This window comes from Eschrichtius robustus, chromosome 14 (assembly GCF_028021215.1).
Source record: "Eschrichtius robustus isolate mEscRob2 chromosome 14, mEscRob2.pri, whole genome shotgun sequence".
NCBI lineage: Eukaryota > Metazoa > Chordata > Mammalia > Artiodactyla > Eschrichtiidae > Eschrichtius > Eschrichtius robustus.
In genome coordinates, this window is record NC_090837.1 from 694387 (window position 1) to 713966 (window position 19580).

At 63.3% G+C, this 19580-nt stretch overlaps 1 protein-coding gene across 11 annotated transcripts in view; it reads right to left on the bottom strand.

Annotated features, from left to right (window-relative positions):
• Positions 1 to 19580, bottom strand: part of FBRSL1 (fibrosin like 1) — an 86216-nt gene that overhangs the window by 60494 nt on the left and 6142 nt on the right. For 10 of the 11 annotated variants that reach the window (XM_068562515.1, XM_068562520.1, XM_068562517.1 and 7 more), the window contains exon 2: positions 9487 to 9687. In XM_068562515.1, coding sequence (XP_068418616.1) covers positions 9487 to 9687 — 201 coding nt within the window. Of the gene's footprint in view, positions 1 to 5948; positions 8655 to 9486; positions 9688 to 19580 lie in introns of those variants that run through there. The other variant, XM_068562525.1, reaches the window with a different exon arrangement.

Sequence of the window (19580 nt, forward strand, 5' to 3'; positions counted from 1 at the left end):
TTCACACTTGCCCAGGCCCTGCGCCACCCCCATCCCAGGGTACTGGCCAGCTGGCTCCTCGTCACTCGGGCCTCAGCTCGGGTCACCTCCTGGGTGAGGCCGCCCCGATCCCCTGGTCTAAAGCAGCCCCCTTCCGTTTCCAGGCAGGCCTGTTGTCACCCCCAAATCTCCCCACTCCTGTCACGCCTGTCTGGAACTCCAATGGGTGTCATAGTCACCGAGGCATTCCTGGGCCCAGACAGGGACTGACAACAGAGCCCAAAGAAGTACACGCCGAACAGGCTGTGACAGCATGGCGGGCCGGGGACGTGGGGTGGGTGCCGGCCGCGCCCCAGGCGTCCACTCCCCTCCGCCCTCCTCCCAACAGCGCCCCTCAGCAAGTCTCCCATGCTCCGTCCGCGTGAGGGTCCTGTCTGGGGTGGGGGCCCGTGTTGCAGGCCGCCTCGGCACCCAGCCTGCTGCGCCCGAGGCTGCAGGCCCCAGGCACAGGCGCCAAAGCCACGGAAAGGCCAAGCACTCTGCCCTTAGGCCCTGCCAGGCCGCCGGATTCCCCCCGCAGGATGGGGCCAGGTGAGTCTGCCAAGGAGGCCAAAGCTGAGCCTCGCCCGGCCAGGCCTCACCCAGGAGGCGGGAGGAACCCTTCTACAAGGAATAACGATAAAGCAGTAACCACAATAAGAGCAGCAAACAAGCGTATCTAGCACGGACCGTGCACGCCAACTCAGTTTTTCATCTCAGCAACCTGAGGCGCATGCAGTAGTGACAGCCCCACTTTACACATGAGGAAACAGGCCATCTGAAAGGAGGAGTCCTTGCCTGGGGCCACTGCAGAGCCCGGGCCCCTAACCCTGGAACTGCACCTCCGCGTGTGTGGTCCCAGCCAGGCTGGCGCAGAGCCGACGATGACGATGACGATGACGGCATGATGGGGGGGGAGGGGGAGAGGATGAAGAGCGACCCAGGAAAGCCCCCCGCGGCTGCCCCTCCCCACAAGCTGCAGCCCAGGCCTCAGAACAGGTGGAGGTGGGAGAAACCATCCACATTAAAGGAGCCAGGCATTTACAGCAGCTAGCCAGGACCCAGAATGGTTCTGACTTTAAATTGACTCACCGAAAATCCTTAGGGAGGGGTGTCATTACCCCACCGTACAGATGAGAAAACTGAGGCACCGAGGGGCAGTCACCTGCCCAAGGCCACACCGCTAGTAGGTGTCAGAGCTTATTCCCCACCACGATGCTCATCTGCCAGAGGCCAAGTGTGAATCTTCTGGAAGGACTCTACCCGGCCCAGTCTGGAAACTGTCTTGTGAGTGATTAGAAAACCCCTGAACAAACTGGCAAACAAATATGGGCCCAGCCGACAGATGTGATGGTGAGGAGCACGGACGGGCCAACGTGGAGTGCACCCAGAACTCTGTCCCTCTCTGTCTCACTCTCTTGGCGTCTACGGAGGCTCCAGGGGCCCAGCCCTCTGCCAGCCTCGGGGTTACCAGGCCTGGTGGAGGGGTGCAGATGAGAAATAACCACACCGCAGAAGGGTGAGCTGAAGAGAGGGGCAAGGGGGACTTCCCTGGTGGTCCAGCGGTTAAGAATCCGCCTTCCAATGCAGGGCTGGATCCCTGTTCAGGGAACTAAGATCCCACATGCCGCGGGGCAACTAAGCCCGCGCACCGCAACTAGAGAAGTCCACGTGATGCAACGAAGGCCCAGCGCAGCCAAAATAAAACAAAAAAAAAAAAGCTGGAGAGGGGCACCGGCACAGGGGAGGGAGGGCGTGCGCGGAGGGGTGGGCGGTGCGGGAGCTGAGCCACAGGGTGAGTGAGCTGGGAGGCAGGCTGTGGGGGGAGGGGGGAGCTCAGGCCATATCCAGGAGCCAGGACTTCCCGAGGGTGGAGGGGACCTTCCAGAATGCTTTCAGCAAGGGAAGGGCATGCTCAAATGAGCTCCTTAGAGGAACCTCACTGCCCGCAGACGGGCAGGGAGACGGGGGCCGGCCAGCTGCTGCTGTCTTCCACGGAAAGGTCAGGGTCAAGGACAGAGACTCTGGAGCCGAGCCACCTGGTTTGAATTCTGGCTCAGCCACTTTTCCTGCTTGTCTTGGGCAAGTTACGGAGATGCTTCCTCGTGTTGCTATTGCTTGTTTTCTGCTTCAGTGCCCTCACCTGAAAACGGCACTAGCAACACGCTGCCTCACAGGCGTGGTCGCTGAACACAGCCCCTGGACCGACTGTGGGGTCAGCTTGTCTTTGCTGGTGAGACGGTGGTGGGCTGGCCGTGACGGGTAGGCACGGCATCCGGTGACAAAGTCAATTTCTTTAACAGGTACAGGACTATTCAGATCACCTATTTCATCTTATGTCGGTTTTGGCAAGTTGTATTTTTCAGAAAATTTGTTCATTTCACCTAAGTTGTTCAATTACTGGAATAAAATTGTTTCTGTGCCATCCTTTCCATGTCTGTAGCACCTGCAGTGGTAGTTCCTTTTTCGTTCCTAACATTGGTAATCTGTGTTCTTTTTTGCTTGATCAGTCTAACTAGGGAGTTCTCAATTTTGTTGGTGTTTTCCAAGAAACAATTTTTGGCTTTATTTTCTCTATTGTTTGCTTTCTGGTTCACTAATTACGCTCTCATTTGTATTCGCCTTTCTTCTTTAGGATACTTTCCTCTTCTCTTTCTAGCTTCTTCAGGTCACTGATCTTGAACCCGTCTTCTTTTCTAACACGAGCACTGAAACTGGAGGTCTCACTCCGAACACTACTTTAGCTGCACCCCACACATTCTATACGGTGAATTTTTGTTTCCATTTGAATTTTCTAATGAAACCCTGCTCAGAAGGACAGTCAGGAGGCAGAAGCGAAGGACCGGCCTGGGTAGGAGTGAGCAGTGGAAGATTGCTCCCCGTTTCTGGCCCAATCACCGGGGCAGACGCAAGGCTCCCCACTGAAGTGCGGGGAAGCTTTAGAGCTGTGTTCTGGCTTGTTCTCGCTCAGTGCGGGGGCCGTGGCATCTGAGTGGAGGGTCTCGGCTCTGGATACACAGGCCTGGTGCTCAAGGGGAGGTTCTAGGCTGACACGCGCTCGGCTTTGCGGTCCAGTGGTGAGGGGTGAAACCAAGGCTGGCTGAGCGAGAGAATGAGGAAACCAACAAGAGCAGCAAGTGTGGGGAGAAAGTGACCTTGGGAAGGTCACCTCCCCGGCCTGCCGGCTCTGAGACACACTGGACCAGTCTGAGGCCAGTCTCAACTGAGAAGGGCTGCATAAGGGCAGAGTAAGATACACGCTGCTTTTCCAAGACTTGGTACAAAAAAACACTGGAATATCCCATTGATAGTTTTCATACTGACTACGTATTGAAACGATACTACTTAGAATGTAGCTGTCCCTCGGTGTCCGTGGGGGGCTGGTTCCAGGAGCCCCCTGCAGATACCGAAATCCACGGTTGCTCAGGTCCCTCATATAAAATGATGTAGCCCAGTCAGCCCGCTGCGTCCGCGGATACACAGAGCTGACGGTACATGGATTTAAAATACATTAGGGTTAATTTTGTCTCTTCTCTTCACACTTGCAATGTGGGTCCTATTACAGTCCTATCAAAGAGCGCTGCTCCAAGCTTTGTCTGCAGGGTCAGGACCTGCCTTTTGACAAGGCCCCTGGGACCCCTCCAGGGGTTTGGGCGGTGCACCCCTCCGTCTCAGGCTCCCCAGTCCCACCCCTGGGATAGGTTTCTTGCCAAGCCCCCCAGGCAAGGGCAGGTGGCTGGGCATGGACACCATCTTCCTTAGACACCACCACCCCTGCTCTGACGAGCTGCTAGGGGCGTCTTGCGGTCAATGCAGCCCCTGGCTGGGAGGAGGCGGGCCAGCCAGACGTCTGTGCACACCAGAAACACGCTTGCCTCTCCTAACGTACTGGGGGACTGAGTCACGTTCCGCGTCTGCTGGGACAGAGGCTTCACGGGGCGCGGGTGATCTGCTTCAGTCGGGACGCATCCTCAGCGTTGGCGCCCTAGGTGCTGACGAAGTCCTCGTGCGGGGAGCGGCCGGTCCAGGGGCCTGTCCTCCCCAGAGCGTCTCCCAAGTGAAGGAGCAGACCGTGTTGGGAGCGACCAGGCGTTCACGTGTGGAGCACCTCCGTGCTCAGAAGAGGTGCGTGCACACGCGCACGTGGGGAAGGCCTGCGCACAGCAGCAGACGAGCCATCTTCCCCAGGAAACTGCCAGCCTGGACTGGGTGCCCCAGGTGGGCGCTGCAAGTGGCGTGCGGTCCCCTGTGAGGGCCGGGGACTCATCAGGGGTCGCCCATGCTCACCTCCCGGGGCTGCCCTGCCACCCACGGGGTGGATCCCAAGGGGTCTCCTTAGTAAGCACCTGCACAGTACGCTCCATCTCTGGCTGCTTTTGGATGGACCACCTGCTCACCCCTCCCTCTTCAACCTGGCAGCAAATCACAACCACCACTGCCCTTGCCCATCACAGGTTTAACAGGGACGAGGCGCCGAGTCAGGGGCTCCCGCCCAGAAGGTGCCTGTCCCCTCCCCACGGCCCAGTCTGCAGAAGGGGAGGTGGGCTGCAGGGCCAGAGGAGAGGTCCCAGTAGAGCACTGTGCCCAGGCTCTGGTCTCCGTCCGAGGGCTCCCTGGGGCAGCATGGGGCCTCCCCCAGAGCCCCACGACACCCCCAAAGACTCACTCCAGCCCCACCCATCAGGCTGGGCTGCCCTACTCTCCCTGTGACGGGGTAGGCCGCACCCCACACCCCACACCCCTGACCTCGGGGCCAGGTCAATTGCCAGGGCCCCAACCTCTGCCACCAGGCCATGAAGAGCCCACACAGCTGTGTCCTGTGGCCAACAAAGTGAGTCATCAAATTAGAATTAGCCACCAAAGTTTCAAAAATCACTGAATCCACAGAAAAACCCAGGTTTCCAGTTGTTCGCAGAAACAAAGATCTGGCCACACTGGACCTATATATTCTCATGGCAACACGGGTCCCCCAGGACACGACACACGCAGCCCAGTCTCCTCCGTGGCCAGTGGGTGCCTCACCAAAGTGCACACCCCTCAGGGTCCCAGCACTCTGAACCTGAGGCCAGCCGCGGCCGTGCGGAGCCCCGGAGGGGTTAGAGAGCCCCTGCAGGTTCAGGCGGAAGCCAAGCCCCTTCCTCAGCAGCGATCACGCAGGGAACAGCCCCACCCCAGTCACCACGGAGCTCCCCCATGGCCGGAGCACTTCTGGAGGGGAAGAAGGAGGGTGGCCCCAGCCGTGGCGTCCCTGTGGGCTCAGCCCTCTTCCCCACCCCCCTTCTGCCATCAGAGACGGTGCCCCGACAGTCCTGTCTGCCCCACTAAGTGGCACCCAAGCACTGCAGCCAACATGCCCAGAGCAGAAAGGCCTAGAAAGGCAGCAGCTGCACCCGTCCAGTCCTGGCCTGCCCGTGCCACGCCCAGACAAGAGCATGGGGCCGGGGGTGCGGGCGGTGCAGCGATGCTCGCGCTGCCCCTCGGGCTGGGAGGTCAGGGCAGCGGGAGGGAGGGGGCGGCCTGAAGCCTTGCCACCCTCAGTGCATGACAACAGGGAACAGTGGGAACGAACGTGAAGGGTCAACGACAAGACCTCAGAAGCGCCTTCAGTGGCATCTAGAAAATGACCCCTTCCAGAGCCGGGGCTCCAAAACAGGACAGGTGGAGCCAGTCCATCAAGGAGGCTGCCAGGGAGGCCTGGAGGGTGATTATGGCCAGCTGAGTGCCCCCAGGCCCACACCATGTGACGCAGTGAGCCAGGTCCAGGCCAGGCGCCCCCTCCCCTGGCTGCTCTCCCGCAGCTCAGCCGGAACCGAATGAACAACAGGCAAGTCCAGATGTGCAGAAAACCACTTGTCGGAGTAAATCACTTCCCGTACGACACATACTTTGTTAAATTACAAACACTGATGCTGTTGTAAAAATAATGGCACAGCACTTTTTATTTTCTTTAATCAGAAAAATAAGCCCCATGTTTCTGGGAGGGAGACCAGGTTATCTGTAAGCTCTGCTCTAGGTGTCAGGACCCCTGGAGGGCCAGGGCCCTCATGACCAAGCAGGGAGGAAGGCTCGGGTCTGGAAACCGGGGGGCACCTCCGTGGCCTCCATGAACCGGGTCGGTATTAGAGGTGGCTGTCACAGCCGGACGAGACTGGGCGCACAGAGCACTGAGTGGGAGCCTGGCCAGGGCATCCCTGGTGGCCGACGCTGCTCTCCCACCTTGTGCCCAGGACTCCAGGAGCACTAGCGTGGGGCTGCCCTGAGCCAGACGCCAGGGGCAAGGGGTGGTGACCCTTGAGCGCAGGTGCGGGTCGGGTGGGAGTGGGGGGCAGCAGAGAAAGTTTTGTAGTGTGAGGTCTGTCCTGATAGGGGACGTCCTAGGGGGCCAGGCGCCGGAAAGCTGTAGGGGACGAATGGGATGCTGGGAGGGGACACTGTGGGAATGGCCTCAGGCCCTGCAGGCTTTCTTGGTCCAAAGCTGGGGGGTGGACAGGAGACTGCCCCCGGCTTCAGTGCTCAGTCACTGGGGTGGAAGAAGAGTGCTGACGGGGGGCCTCCTGTCTCAGCAGCAGTTGCTACTCAACCACAGACAGCCCTGAGCACCCCTCGTGTCCCCTCTCCACAGTCACAGGACTCTAGAGCTGGACAAACATCCCCTTTTGCAGAGGGAAGCAGCAGGACCTCAGGCCTGGCTCTGGTTGTGCCCACATTCTGCCTGGTGGGGGGCGGGAATGCACACTGGCCAGATGGGGTGGGGCCCGAGGAGGGCAAGGCCTACAGCCGGCACGCCCCCCGAAGTCACACACGCACACACTCCACGCACACGCAGACACTTGCAGACCACACGCCGCGTATATGCACACACACACTCACACACTGGCTGCGCAGCACACACTGGCTGCGCAGCATACCCGGGCACGCAAGGCCAACATTCAAGGACACGTGGGCACTTCAGAGGCACAGACAGATGCTAAAGGACCCCACACAAGCCTGAGCCCCTGGGGGTGGCTGTGCGCTCTCTCCCGGGGGCGTGCGCGTCACAAAGCAGCGGGCACGGCGGGGGCCAGCCTGGTGGGAGGTGGGAAGGCGCTGTGGTCCTCTCCGCTCTTCCCGGCGTGGGGGGCCTCAGCTCGGTGGTGGCCCTGCAGGGGCTCCTGTCTGCTGGGCCTCAGCCTCCAGCCGCAAACGGCCCGGCCTGTCCGGAGAAGGCCTCCGGCCAGTCCGACAACACATCTCGGGCCACAGGCTGAGGGGGCCTTGGCCCGGCCCAGCACAGCCACACCTGGGGTGGTCTGGGAAAACGGGCGTCAGGCTCCAGGGCTCACAGATGGGGCCTGGCGGGCCACTGCAGGGGTGGAGGATCGAGTCCGTCGTGACCTCAGGGGCCGGCAGGGTTGGCCCGGGGCCAGGAGGGAGAGCTGGGGCTGATGGGCCCGGACCAGGTCCAGCAGGGACTGCCGTGGCTGGCTCGGGGGCCCCAGGAGAGGCCGGCGGGGTGGGGCTGGCCGGCCCAGGAGTGACGGGCGCTCAGGTATGGGGAGTAACGGCTGGGGCTGGCAGGGCTGGCTCGGACCCAGAAGTGACCGCAGGGGCTGGCAGGGCTGTTTCGGGCCCAGAAGTGGCCGCTTTCGTCGGCACGGCTGTTCTGGGCCCAAGAGTGGCCGCTTGGGCGGGTGAGGCTGTTCTGGGTCCATGAGTGGCCGCTTTTGCTGGCACGGCTGTCCAGGGCCCAACAGTGAAGGCTTGGGGGGGCCTGGCTGCTCTGGGGTTTCGACTAATTGCTGGGGCTGACTGAGGCCCAGGAGTGACCGCCGGGGGCGGCTGGGCTGGCCCAGGAGGGACCTTCGGGGCTGGCACGGGGCTAGGGACACCCGCCGGGGGCAGCAGCACTGGCCTGAGAGTGAGCTGGTGGGCCGGCGACGTGGACGCAGCATGAGGAGTGACTGTGGGGGCTGGCACCGCTGGCACTGGCCTAGCAGTGACCGAAGCGGCCGGCACCGCTGTCCCGAGGATGCCCTGCTGGGCTGGCCACGGAGACACGGGCCCATCCACGACCGCGTGGGCCAGCAGCGGTGCCAGAGGGCCAGCAGGGACCGACAGAGGTGGCATGGGGCCAGGACAGACCGCAGGGGCCGGCAGCGGTGCCACGGGGCCAGGATGGACCGCAGGGGTCGACAGAGGTGACACGGGGCCAGGATGGACCGCAGGGGCCGGCAGCGCTGCCACGGGGCCAGGAGGGAGCGCAGGCGCCGGCAGCGCTGCCTGGGGGCTAGGAGTGCCCAACGCGGCTGGCGGGGCTGAGCCGGGAGTGACCGCTGGGGCCGGCAGGGCTGATCTGGGGCTGGAAGCAGCTGCTGGGGCCGGCAGGGCTGACCTGGACCCAGAAGTGACCGCCGGGGCTGGCTGGGCTGTCTTGGGCCCAGAAGTGACCGCTGGGGCCAGCTGCGCTGACCCGGGAGTGGCCGCTGGGGCTGGAAGGGCTGCCCAGGGTCCGGGAGAGCCCGACGGGGCTGGCAGCGCTGACACGGGGCTGGGAGTGACCCCTGGGGCTGGCTGGGCTGGAGCTGCTGCTGGCGCTGGGCCGGGCCGTTCTGGTCCCAGTGGTTGGCTGGGAGCGGCCCCCCTTCTGGGGAGCACACCTGCATGGAAGAAAGAGCACGTGTCCACCTGGGCAGGTGTGCCTGTAGACCCCCCATCCAGCCCAGGCCCCTGAGACATGCTGCCCCCTCACCAGCATTCCAATCCCCAAGGGAGTTGAAAGTGGAGTGTGAAACACCAAGAAAAACCCCTCTCGGAAAAGAAGGCGCAAACCAGTGAGTCCCTGGAGAGGAAGACAGCTGTACTGCTGAGCCGACACCTAGGACAGAACCCTGTACTCTGGGAGAAAGCCCCTGGCCCCAGTCTCCCTGCCCCATGCCAGCTGAGCTCTGGGTGACAGCAAGGATGGCTCCTCCCACCGAGGGCCCGCTCCCAGCGGGGCTGCTCCTTGCACCTGGTCCACCAACCACAACTGACGTGACTCCCTCCCTGTCTTGCAGACCCACTGCGTTTCGCGTAAGTTTAGCACGTGGAGAGCACCCAGCGATGAGCCCGGTCCCCACGTGTTACAGACACGCTGGACACCCCACAGTCGGCGGAGCCTGACAGACGCAATGGGGAAACGGGGCCAGCCTATCCGCGGGTGCGCCCTCCAGCCCCGCCCGAACCAAGCACCCCCTATCCCCAGTTCCTGGGTTCCTGGCCTGGTTTGCCACCCCCCTCCCGGGGTGCCTGCCTCCGCTCAGAACCCTCAGACTTCCAGCAGGCGGCTGCCCCCGGCCCCGATCCACGTGTGCCCCTAATCCCACACCCGACAACGATGGAGCACGTTGCCAGGCAGGCCCAGATGCCGATGGGTGGTGTCCAGGTGCTGCTGTGGCCCCCAGGCCGCCCGGGAGCCCTTGATTCGCAGTGGGAGGGCCCAGCGCTCACCTGCTTGGCGGGCTGCAGCGGGGCCTTCTTCTCCCCTCGGTCGCAGGTGGGCTCCAGGTCCTGCTCGGAGCTGCCTGCCTCCAGGGGCCGCCCGTTCTCACCAGGCTCTGCAGACGGGCAGTTTTCTGACTCACGGGGCTTCTTGACAAGGCGACGTTCCCACTTCTCCTTCCGCTCGTGTGGCTTCAGGGCCATGTCCTTCTGTGGGGTGAGGAAGGACAAAGCCAGTTAATCGGCGGTGACACGATTCCAAGTGTTATCCCACCAGTGACACCATGAGAGACTACGTTGTGCCAAAGGTGGGGCCCTGGGCACGTGACAGCACCTACCTGGAGATGCCACTCCCTGCCACCCCCCCACAGTGGGCTGTCAGGCTGCCACACCTCGGGAAGGAGCCTCCCATCCTGGGAGGGCCGCACGAGGGGGAATGAAGGGAGATGGATGAATGGTAGGGGGCAGACGGGTCTGATGAGCGTGGGTGGGCCTGTCAGGACTGGGGGTCTGAGGAGGGTGACTGGGGTGAGTTTCCCGAGGAGCCCAGCCAGTAACGTGGGGCCCTGATCCTTGGCCCAGTGTGAGGCCTCACCCAAGCTCAGCAGGAAGCAGCTCCTGAGACCGGCAGCTGTGCTGGCCTTCAGGAGGCATGGCCCATCCTGGGGGTGCCCTCTGGATCCCTGGTCTGAGACCAGGGCGAGCCCTGGGCTGAGGGCCATCACCGCAGTAGCTGGCCATAGGCAGAGATGCTGCAACTCCAGCTGCCCCATCCCCTGGTCCTGAGCCACCCGTGGGTTTATCAGCCCAACTCCAGGATGCCCAACTGGCATCCTGACCCAATGGGAGCCTGTCTTGGGAAAGCAGTCTCCATGTCAGCCAGGTGTGCAGAGCTTCAGCGACCCCAGATGTCATCCCTAGAGCAGGGACCTGGGCCCGCCTTGCTCACAGCTGTGCCCAGTGCCTGGAGCCGGGCCTGACACACAGTGGGTGTGTAATAAGCACGTGCTAAAACGATGCCGACAACGGCAGCATGGGCGGCTGGGCCTCTGCACTGCCCGCGCAGCTCCTACTGGGCCAAGGGGGCCTGGACCCGCCCCCACCTGCAGCTCTGCCAATGTGCCCAGAGATGCTGGCATTCACTGGTGGTGAAGAGGCAAGGGGCACCCACCGGCCTCTTGCTTGGGTCCATGGGGAACCAGGGGCAGCGCCAGCACCACTGGGCTGCTGAAGAGAGAGCTAAGGAAATGTCAACAAGGGACCCAGAAGGTTCCGAAAGCATCTGCCCAAGAAGGAGGGAAAGAGGAAAGCCTGAATGAGGGCAATGGTGACTTGTCCCAGGTGACACCCTCACGGCCCCCCAGGAAATGTCCCCTGGACCGGCAGCAGGGAAAGGGATGTGCTGTGCTTGCCGCGCGGGGTCCTCTGACCTGGAGCAAGCAGCTCCCTCAAGGCGACTCCCCACACCCCTCCTCCCGTCCAGTGAAGGGGGCCCACAACTCCCAGAATTCGAGAGGAGTGCCAATGAGGTCAGCCAGACTGGAGCTGCCCCTCCAGGCACGGAAGCCCCCCAGCTGCCCCGCATGGTGTGGCCCGCGGCCCGGCCTGGGAGCAGCCACGTCCAATCGCAGGCTGACTGACCACCCCACCTCGGCGGCTGCACACAGTCGCGGCTGCACAAGGCGGCGGCAGCAGCAGATCCCTCCCCTCTCCCAGGCCCAAAGACCTGCGGCTCAAGGAGGATCTGGGGAGGGAAGGGCCATCCATGGCCTCAAGAGGGGGCATGTGGCACCCCTTGACCTCTGACCCCACACCAAGGGCTGGCGTACTCACCTTCCTGCACGCCCTGCATCCCTGCCCTGTCCCCAGTGTCAACTCAGGGGTTGACTCAGCGTCAACCGGGAAGAGAGAGAGGGATGGTGTGCCAGTGGGGGCTCCTAAAGGTCAGCTGAACCGTGAGGCCGCAGGCAGGGCGCTCGTCCTGGTGCATCTGTGAGGTCAGACACCCTTCCACGCAGAAGCGCGCTCCCACCACATGTGGATCTGCCCAAAGTTCCACAGGCTTCCGCCTGAGCAGCAGGTGGGACCCCAACGTCCTGGATGCAGGACTGACCCTTCCCCCTGCTCACACTCTGGGCTATCAGACCCCAGGGACACCCACAGGTCATCTACGCTTCCGGGGCCACTGCCGGAATCCCCAAGGGCACCAGCTCATCTCAGCCCGAGGGGGTCGCTCTCCCTCACGCCCTGCCGACAGAGCCCCTGCTGACACCAGGACTTCCCAGCGCCTGCCCTGCCCACAGGCCAACTCATTAAACTGGCAGTGAGTCTACGCTAGCTTGGCGCCAGGCACCTGGGACCAGATCGGGAGGGAGCTGGGCCAACAGGCGAGTTGTCATGACACCCAAAAAGGCAGGAGGGTGACACAGGCAGGGAAGCGGCAAGGAAGGAGCCGCTTCAGAGCTGCTCGGGGAGGACCCTCGGTCAGAGCCCAGGGAGCGCCAGTGCCAAGCCCCTGAGGTGACGAGGAGTTCCATGCTCCCTCTCTGGTGCCCGTCTCCTCAGGACGGTGATGCCAGGAGGGAGGCTCTACTGGTCAGCAGCCGGCCCAGCATACGGCCAGGGCTTCCCTGGCAAAGAACGCTGAGGCCGCCCCTCCGGCGGCGAGGAAGCACTGGTGAAGACGGCTCGCTTTCCACACGCAAAGGACTTAATACGCATGGGCTCCTGGTGCGCCCGTGACGTGTGAATGTCACCCCCCACAGACAGAGGCCGAGGCCCAGAGAGGCCCAGCGACGTTCCTGGTCACCCAGCGCGCAAGGGTCTCCCTGCTAACAGGCTGCTGCCACACAGGCCCTGGAGCGCGAGGCCCCCAGAGTCCCTACCTGTCCAGCCTGGATGCCACCTCCCGACCACGGGGCGCCAGCCTGCAGCTCCGTTGCCTCAGAGCCTCACTGCCCACCCGCGGGCGCCCACCTCCCCCCAGCCCCATCGTGGTGCAGAGGGTGGGCCCAGCAGGCTGCGGTCAGAGGCCCCAGGGAAGACACAGGGCAAGTCCCCAGGCACCACGCTGTAAGGGGTGCGTCAGTCAGGGCCCCCGGCGTGCGTGCGCAGGCGAAGCTCGATTAGAAGGAGGCGGCGGCACGACCGTGCAGGCCGACGTCCCGAGACCCGCTGCGGGCGGCCTCGTGACCCCAGAGGGCCGCGGGAGGCGGAGGAAAGGCCCTCAGGCAGGAGCCCCGTCTTCCTCGGGGCACGGCGGGCCTTTTGGCTCCACACGGCCTTCAGCAGACAGGACGAGGCCTGCCCGCATGCAGAGGACGCCTGCCGCACTCAGTCTGCGGTGGAAATGCAGCCCCGTCCACACGCCCTCCCGTCTGGGGCCAGGCTGGCCCGGCTGGCCCGGCAGGTGCCACCTGAGGGGCCCGCGGGCATGGGGAGGCGGGGCTTTGACGCAGCCCCACCCCGCACACCCGGGACCCTGGAGACCCTGGGGCACCGGGCAGGACGCGAGTCTCTGGGCTGCGGCCGTGCTGGTCAGGCCCCGGGCCCAAGCCTGCCCTGACAACGGGCCTCTCGACTCCCACACCTCGGAGCCCCCCCACCGTGGGCCACCTTGACCTTCTCATCGCCACAGAAAGTGGCAAGTTATCTCTCCCCACGGGCCACCTCCTTCCGGAAAGAGTAACTAACTAACCATCTTGCCCCCGTGCGACCTGGTTCCGAGATGCGCATGTCCCACGTCACTGCGGGGTGAGCCTCGCCTTTACAGGGCAGGAAGGGAGCAAGAACCCTCCTCAGGGTCTTTCTAGGGCCGCCCGAGGCCACTTTTGACCTACCTGGCTAAAGTCACAAAGACTGCTTCTAGCCCGCGGGATAACCTCTGAGCTCTCAGGTCTGAGCCCTGGAACAGAACAGGGCTGCCCGTGGCGCGTCTGAGCAAACACAGAGAACGTGTCCACTACTAACCATGAATCTCCAGGGGCAGCCTGCCCCAGGGGGACACCTGGGACCTGTCTTTCTAACAAGCATTTGTGAACAAAGAAGAAGGACAGGGAAGGGCAGACGTGCAGCGAAGCAAGCGTGGTGCTGACTTACGTGGTGAGCACCTCAGACAGACCCGCCCCCCGCCGCGCTCCGGGGCCCACCTCGGCCCCTCCACAGGTTCTGGAAGGGCCTCAGGAAAATTCTAGGTCATCTCTCCAGACACATCCGGCCACCGCATCGTTCATGTGGTAAAAAGGACGCATCTGTCAACCACAGATTGTTCTAGCTCGTCACATCTGTAAACCTGTTTTTGGCATTGTTGTCTTTCGTTAGAAACAACTAGATTGTCAGAATCTTTGAACCACCAGTGCCTCTCCCCTGGCCTGCACTCAGTCCAGCTCCATGCTGGCCACAGCCCACAGTGGCAGGTGGGGCCCAGGGCAGGACCTCCTGCATCTGGAAGAGTTGGGGGAGCAGGAAAGCCACCTGCCTTGGCCGGGCTGAGGTGCACCAGGCGTGGGCCTTGTGCAGACGGAGGGGACGGCAGGACCACGGGCTCTCTCCTGGCTTCCGCAGGCAGGAGGCCTCGTGCTGCACACGTCCCAGCTCCAAGAGAGGCCCATAGTGTTTCCCGCCTGAAGGTTCGAGAGGATGAACTCTAAGCCAACGGCCCTGCCAGTTTCCTCTCCTGGAAGGAAAATCGCCATCTCAGAAGGACTTCTCTGGAGCAGGGCTTACCAGGGTCCAGATGCAGCCGCTCCTACACCGAGCCACTGCCATGAGAACGACCGCGGAGCTCCCTGGGCTTCTGTTCTGTACCGCACTGCTGGTGAGCGCGAGCCAGGCCTGAGCTTGGTGCCCAAGGCTGGGGCTGCCCTCACCTGTGACGCCAGACCCGTGGGGGGGGTGTGTCTGGGCCCGTTTTGAAGGCTCAGCCATGCTTGGGCACACGCAGTGCCAGAGTTCTGCCCTCACTGGCCTCCGTTTCCTCATCTGTAGACTGGCGCGGCAGCTGTGCCCAGGCCTGCAGGGAAGAGCGAAGCTGGGGCGTGCGGGGGTTTTACCCACAGCCACACTTCTGAGCCACACTGCGGGCCCACAAAGTTGGTGCTACGAGTGCTCCCGAGTACAAATGGGGAAACTGAGGCACCGCCAAGGCTGCGACAATTCAGGGTGAGCCAGGACGAACTCCAGTGCTCCAGGGTCTGGGGTCATGTCCCCCGGAAGTGGCCAGCTCTTGCCATCACCAGAGGGTGTCCGGCTGCAAGTGGGGAAACCCAAGGGGGTGTCCAGGCAGGGCCTCAGTCACCACAGAGCCTCGGGGCACCATCCCCTCCAGATCTGCCCGTGCAGTCACACCTGTGAGCACACAGGGACAGATGGGCAGATGCGGCCACACAGACCCCAGCACCCACGCCCGCATGCAGGGGACCCTCCAGAGCAGGCGCTGCCAGGCACGGCGGTGACAAGCCCTGGGACCTGAGGCAACGGCCCTGCAGCGAAGCCCCCCGCAGTAGCCAGGCCCTCTGACCCTCCCGGACCACGGGGGCGGCGGTGTGCATGTTGCCGTGAAATCAGACTAGATCTTCCTGCAGCGATTTTACGTGACCAACTGTAGCTCCCCTAAACACGATTACTATGCAGCACTGAATTTCTAACTCGCTTCTGTAAACCGACCGCGGAGAGATAAAAGCAATGACAACTAGTAAACACAGACTCGGAACGATTCCCCTCACCGGGGGCTGAGGCTGCCTGCTCCCACCTGGATCAGGCCCTTTCAGGCCCCCAGACCCTGCAGGCAAAAGCGCAGCCACACCCCTCTGACCAGGCGGGGGGCCCCTCTACTCTGCGAACCACGCTGGGGTCTGCTCCCCAGTACCTGGGCTCCAGCCCATAGAGCTCACCCCTCGTCACCAAACTTGGGTAACTCTCGCCGCCGGGGGCAAGAAGGCAGATGGCCCACCTGAGCCCTCACCACTGCCCCCCACCCCACCCCACCTGTCGCTCCACTTCCCGGAGGGAGGCTTTGTGGGATGTCCATGTCACCCTGGGACAGGGCCAGGCCTGGAGACCCGTCCCCGTAAGGTGCCAGGAGGCTGCGGGTGGCAGAGGTTGCCTTCTCCCAGAACCTCTGGACCTGAGGGCCCCAGCAGCCCTCCCGACGCATGGTTCAGGCACCTGCTCTCCATGGTTCCAGGAGCTCGCGCCACATCCCACCCACGTCCAGTCTGAGTGCGGCCCCACCCAGTCCACCTTCAGAGCCTCGCCCATGGCTCACCGGGCAGGCTGTCATCCCCCGACCTGGACGCCCTTCAGAGCACGTCTGCCTCAGGGCCTTGGCGCGGCTCTTCCCTCTGCCCTGGCACCCACATGGCTCACTCCCCCTCACCTGCAAGTTCTGGCTCAAACTTCCCTTACCCCACCCAGGGTAAATCCGCAGCCCCCATGCCCCGCCCCGCCTCCCCACTCCTCAGAAACTCAACGTGCAGGTGCTCCTTTCCTGTGGTCGGGGGAGCACGTGGCTTAGCGCAGGGTCTCTCCCCAGGCGGGAACCCCCTCCCTTTCCCCCTGGCCAGACAGGAGGCAGCTTCTGCACCACCCACCAGCAACTGGTGCCCGACACCCCCAAGTGACCAACTCTCCATGCCTACCTGGGACTAAGAAGGTTCTGGCGACGACGTGGGACTTCGGTGCCAAAATCAGGGAAGTCCTAGAGAAACTGGGGAGGCCCCGTGAACCACGACGACAGCATCTTCCATCATTTAGACAGCCTTCGCCAGAGCCCCTCCCTGCCCACACAGTGGGCTGGGGGCCAGGATGGAGGGGTGGGAAGGTCCCTCTGCCTGGCCTGACCCCCACCCCGGGCCCTGCTCCAGGTGCAGGAAGGCCGGGGACACCTCCAGCACCTGCCACTGACCTCTCTCCGGGCTTAAACGCTGAACTGGGAGCTGGCCCGGCTGTCCCAACTCTGGTGTGGGGACCAGGTCCAGTCACCCCCTCCAGCTATGCTGCTGGGACAAAACTGTCCTCCCTGACCCGTCCACCGCCTAAGTCACACTCACACCGCACAGGCACCGCTGCCCGTCTTCTCCTCAATCCCACGGCCCAGTGCGCCAACCCCCCCAGGCAAGTCATCCTGCCTGAGAGTCACCTGGCCCTTGAGGACCATTTCCTGAAGGCCTTACTGACACCTCAGCTGCTCCAGAAGCTTCCGGAACCTGACTCGTTGCATCCTGGTCCCTCTGGGTCCGTTTCCCGCTGGCCCGCTGTGCTCCTCCTCAGTGCCCTGCCCCGAGCACCCGCCCACAGTGGGCGCCAGGCACTGAACACCTGGTGAGGCCGGCACGGCTGGATGGCAGACGGTCAGGGAGCCAGGAGTCAGGAGCCGGGCCTTCAGCAGGACGACCACGGCATCTGGAGTGCTTCCCGAGCGCCAGCCCCCTGCACGCCAGTGGGGAGCGCCTCTGGGAGGGACGCCCCTCCCAGGCCCTTCACACATCCAGTGAGCCCCCGCCGTGTGCCGGGACAGAGAAGAGTCACCTGGAAACAAAACACAGACCTACCCCATTGCTGAAGACAAGCCAGACGCCGCCTGGTGGAAGAAGGCGGCCGCCTGCCCAGGTCTGCGCCCTGTGGATCCGCTTGAGCCGCCACCCAAGACCACGTCCACGTGTGGGTCCCCCACCGCGACCCTGGCCGACGGCCTGGGCCACCCTCTGCCCCGCACTCGACTGGGATCTACGGTCACAGCCACTGTCCTGACAGTGACGTTGCGAGGTCAGTCTGTCCAGGCCCCTCTCAGCATGACCGCCAGTCCCTCCACGCCCAGACAGCGCATCCCGCACTCGCCCACGACTGCCACAGTTGCTCTCACGCTCGTAGCCCTGGGAGCTCCCCCTCGGCCCCGGAATGTTTACAGCTGCTGCCGAGGCCTGCCTGGCCCGGCAGGGGAAGCTGCGGGGGCCAGGGCCGCTGCTGCTGAAGCACCTCGTGCCTGCCTTCCGTCCGGGTGGGGCACGAAGAGAAACAAGCTCAGAGAAGGGCCTCGAAGAGGAGATGGGGAGGGCACAGGACCACACGGCAGGTACTTCCACCTTGTCACTCCCTAGACTCCCTAGAGGAAACTGAGACCCGGAGCAGGCACAGGGCTGCCAGGGGCCACACGTGAGGAGAGGGAGACACTCACTAGCTTCACTGGCCACCTCAGCTGGCGGGGAGGGCCTTGGAGGAAGCAACCTGAACTTGCTCCTGGGTGATGGCAAGAGGTGGGCAAAGGCCCCAAGGCAGACGTTCCTGGGTGCTGGGACCGAGGTGAGGAGATGGGCAGGGCCAGGCCTTGAGGGGAACATGGGTTCATTCCACAGATGACAGACAGGGGACCCCTAGGGGATCTGGGCCAGGCAGAGATGTGATCTCCAGAGCCAGGGGCCACTGGCTGTATCCAGACGAGTCTATGAGCATTCCTGTCTGACAAGTCCTCACTGGGGCCGCAGGCGGAGCCAGGGCTGAGGGCAGGCCAGGCAGCACGTGGGAAAAGCATCGGCCAGGGGCTTGCCAGGGTCTGAGGACCAGCACGTGGGTCCAGGGCTGGGGGGCAGAAGGGACAGCTGTGGTGTGTGAGGTCAGCTGAGTGATGGGGTCGTGGCAGACCCACGGTCCCTGTGGGGACTGGCTCGTACAGAGAGGCGGGACCCCTGGGGCCACAAGAACACCCCACCCAAGGCTGCAGAGTATTTGCAGGGAGGGTGGCAGCTGCCAGGCACCCGAGGTGGCACAATATGTCAGATTGGGGGCGACCAGTGGGACAGGGCCAGGGGAGAGGATTCAGGACATGGCTGATGGCCACGCAGGGCTGGAGCTCCCATGGAAGCTGGTCTGGAGGACCCAGCAGGAACCTGATCCCCATAGGGTCAACTCTTGACTCAGCGTGAAACTGTGAGGACCGTCCCTCCCAAGGACAGGAAAGGCAGGGTGGCCAGACACGCAGCCCTACACCAGAAAGGTGAGGCCCAGGCTGGACACGTGGGAGCGCTGCCGCTGTCTGGTCACATGGCCTCCACCCCCAGCCCCCAAGGTGCAGCACAGACCCACGCGCCCTGTGCCTGGTTCCCATCCCGCTCTGCCACTTGCCAGCCATGTAGACTCAAAAAGTGACTTAACCCCCATGCCTCAGTTTTCTCTTCTATACAATGGAACAGCAAGCATCCACTGCAAGGGCTGCTAGGAGGATGAAGTGAGCCGAGGCCCTGACTGCTATCGCTCCTATTTCCGTGACTTTCGGCATCACCACGGATCGGGCCGGACTTGGGCCTCCCACTCCTCCCTGCCAACGGTGTATGAGTGGCGGCCCTCTGCCAGGGCCACACGTGTGCCTCGCACAGATGGCTGCTCTGCTCCCCACAGCCACCGGCTGACGCTAAGCTCTCACCAGAGAACCCTCCCTTGTCTGGGACCTGCAGGCACCTGCGGCCGGTCAGCGTGTGCTGCTCTGTGCAGCATCCAGAGGGCAGCGACTGCCCCAGATGACTGCTCCAAGGAAGGAGCAGAGCCGGGGCCACTGAGACGCTTCCCCAGGACAGGGTGTGACCCGGCAGTCCCTGCCCTCACAAACATTCCATGCGAACCAGGATCCCATCAGCTCTCCCGGCACATTCACACAGAGTCCTGGTGAGCTGAATGAAGGGAGTAGCGCAGTGCGTTTTCCTTCCAGGACTAATGTGGGAAACCAGGGCACTGGAAGGTTCTCCACACCCAACTGGAGTCAAATACATTTGCCCCAAGTCGCCAAAGCACTTGACTCCATGCAGGTTTCAGATTCCAGCTCCCGAGGGAGAAAGCACCTCAGGTGACCCCAGTGACCACCCACGTCCCCACCCTCACCCCAGCCGCGAGCGCCTCACCCACCTTCCCCAGGCCTCTCCACCTGAGAGCCCCACCCGTGCCGGCTCCCGCCCAGCAGCCGCTGTCACGACAGCCCGTGACCTCCCCCCAGCCTCCCTCGAGTCTAGTCACCTATCTGCCTGGAGCCAAGCCCGCAGCCGGCTCGGGGCATGGCCACTGCTTATCGATGCTCAGTGAGTCAGGAGAGAAGGACGGGTCAGAGCCCTCCCTGGTGG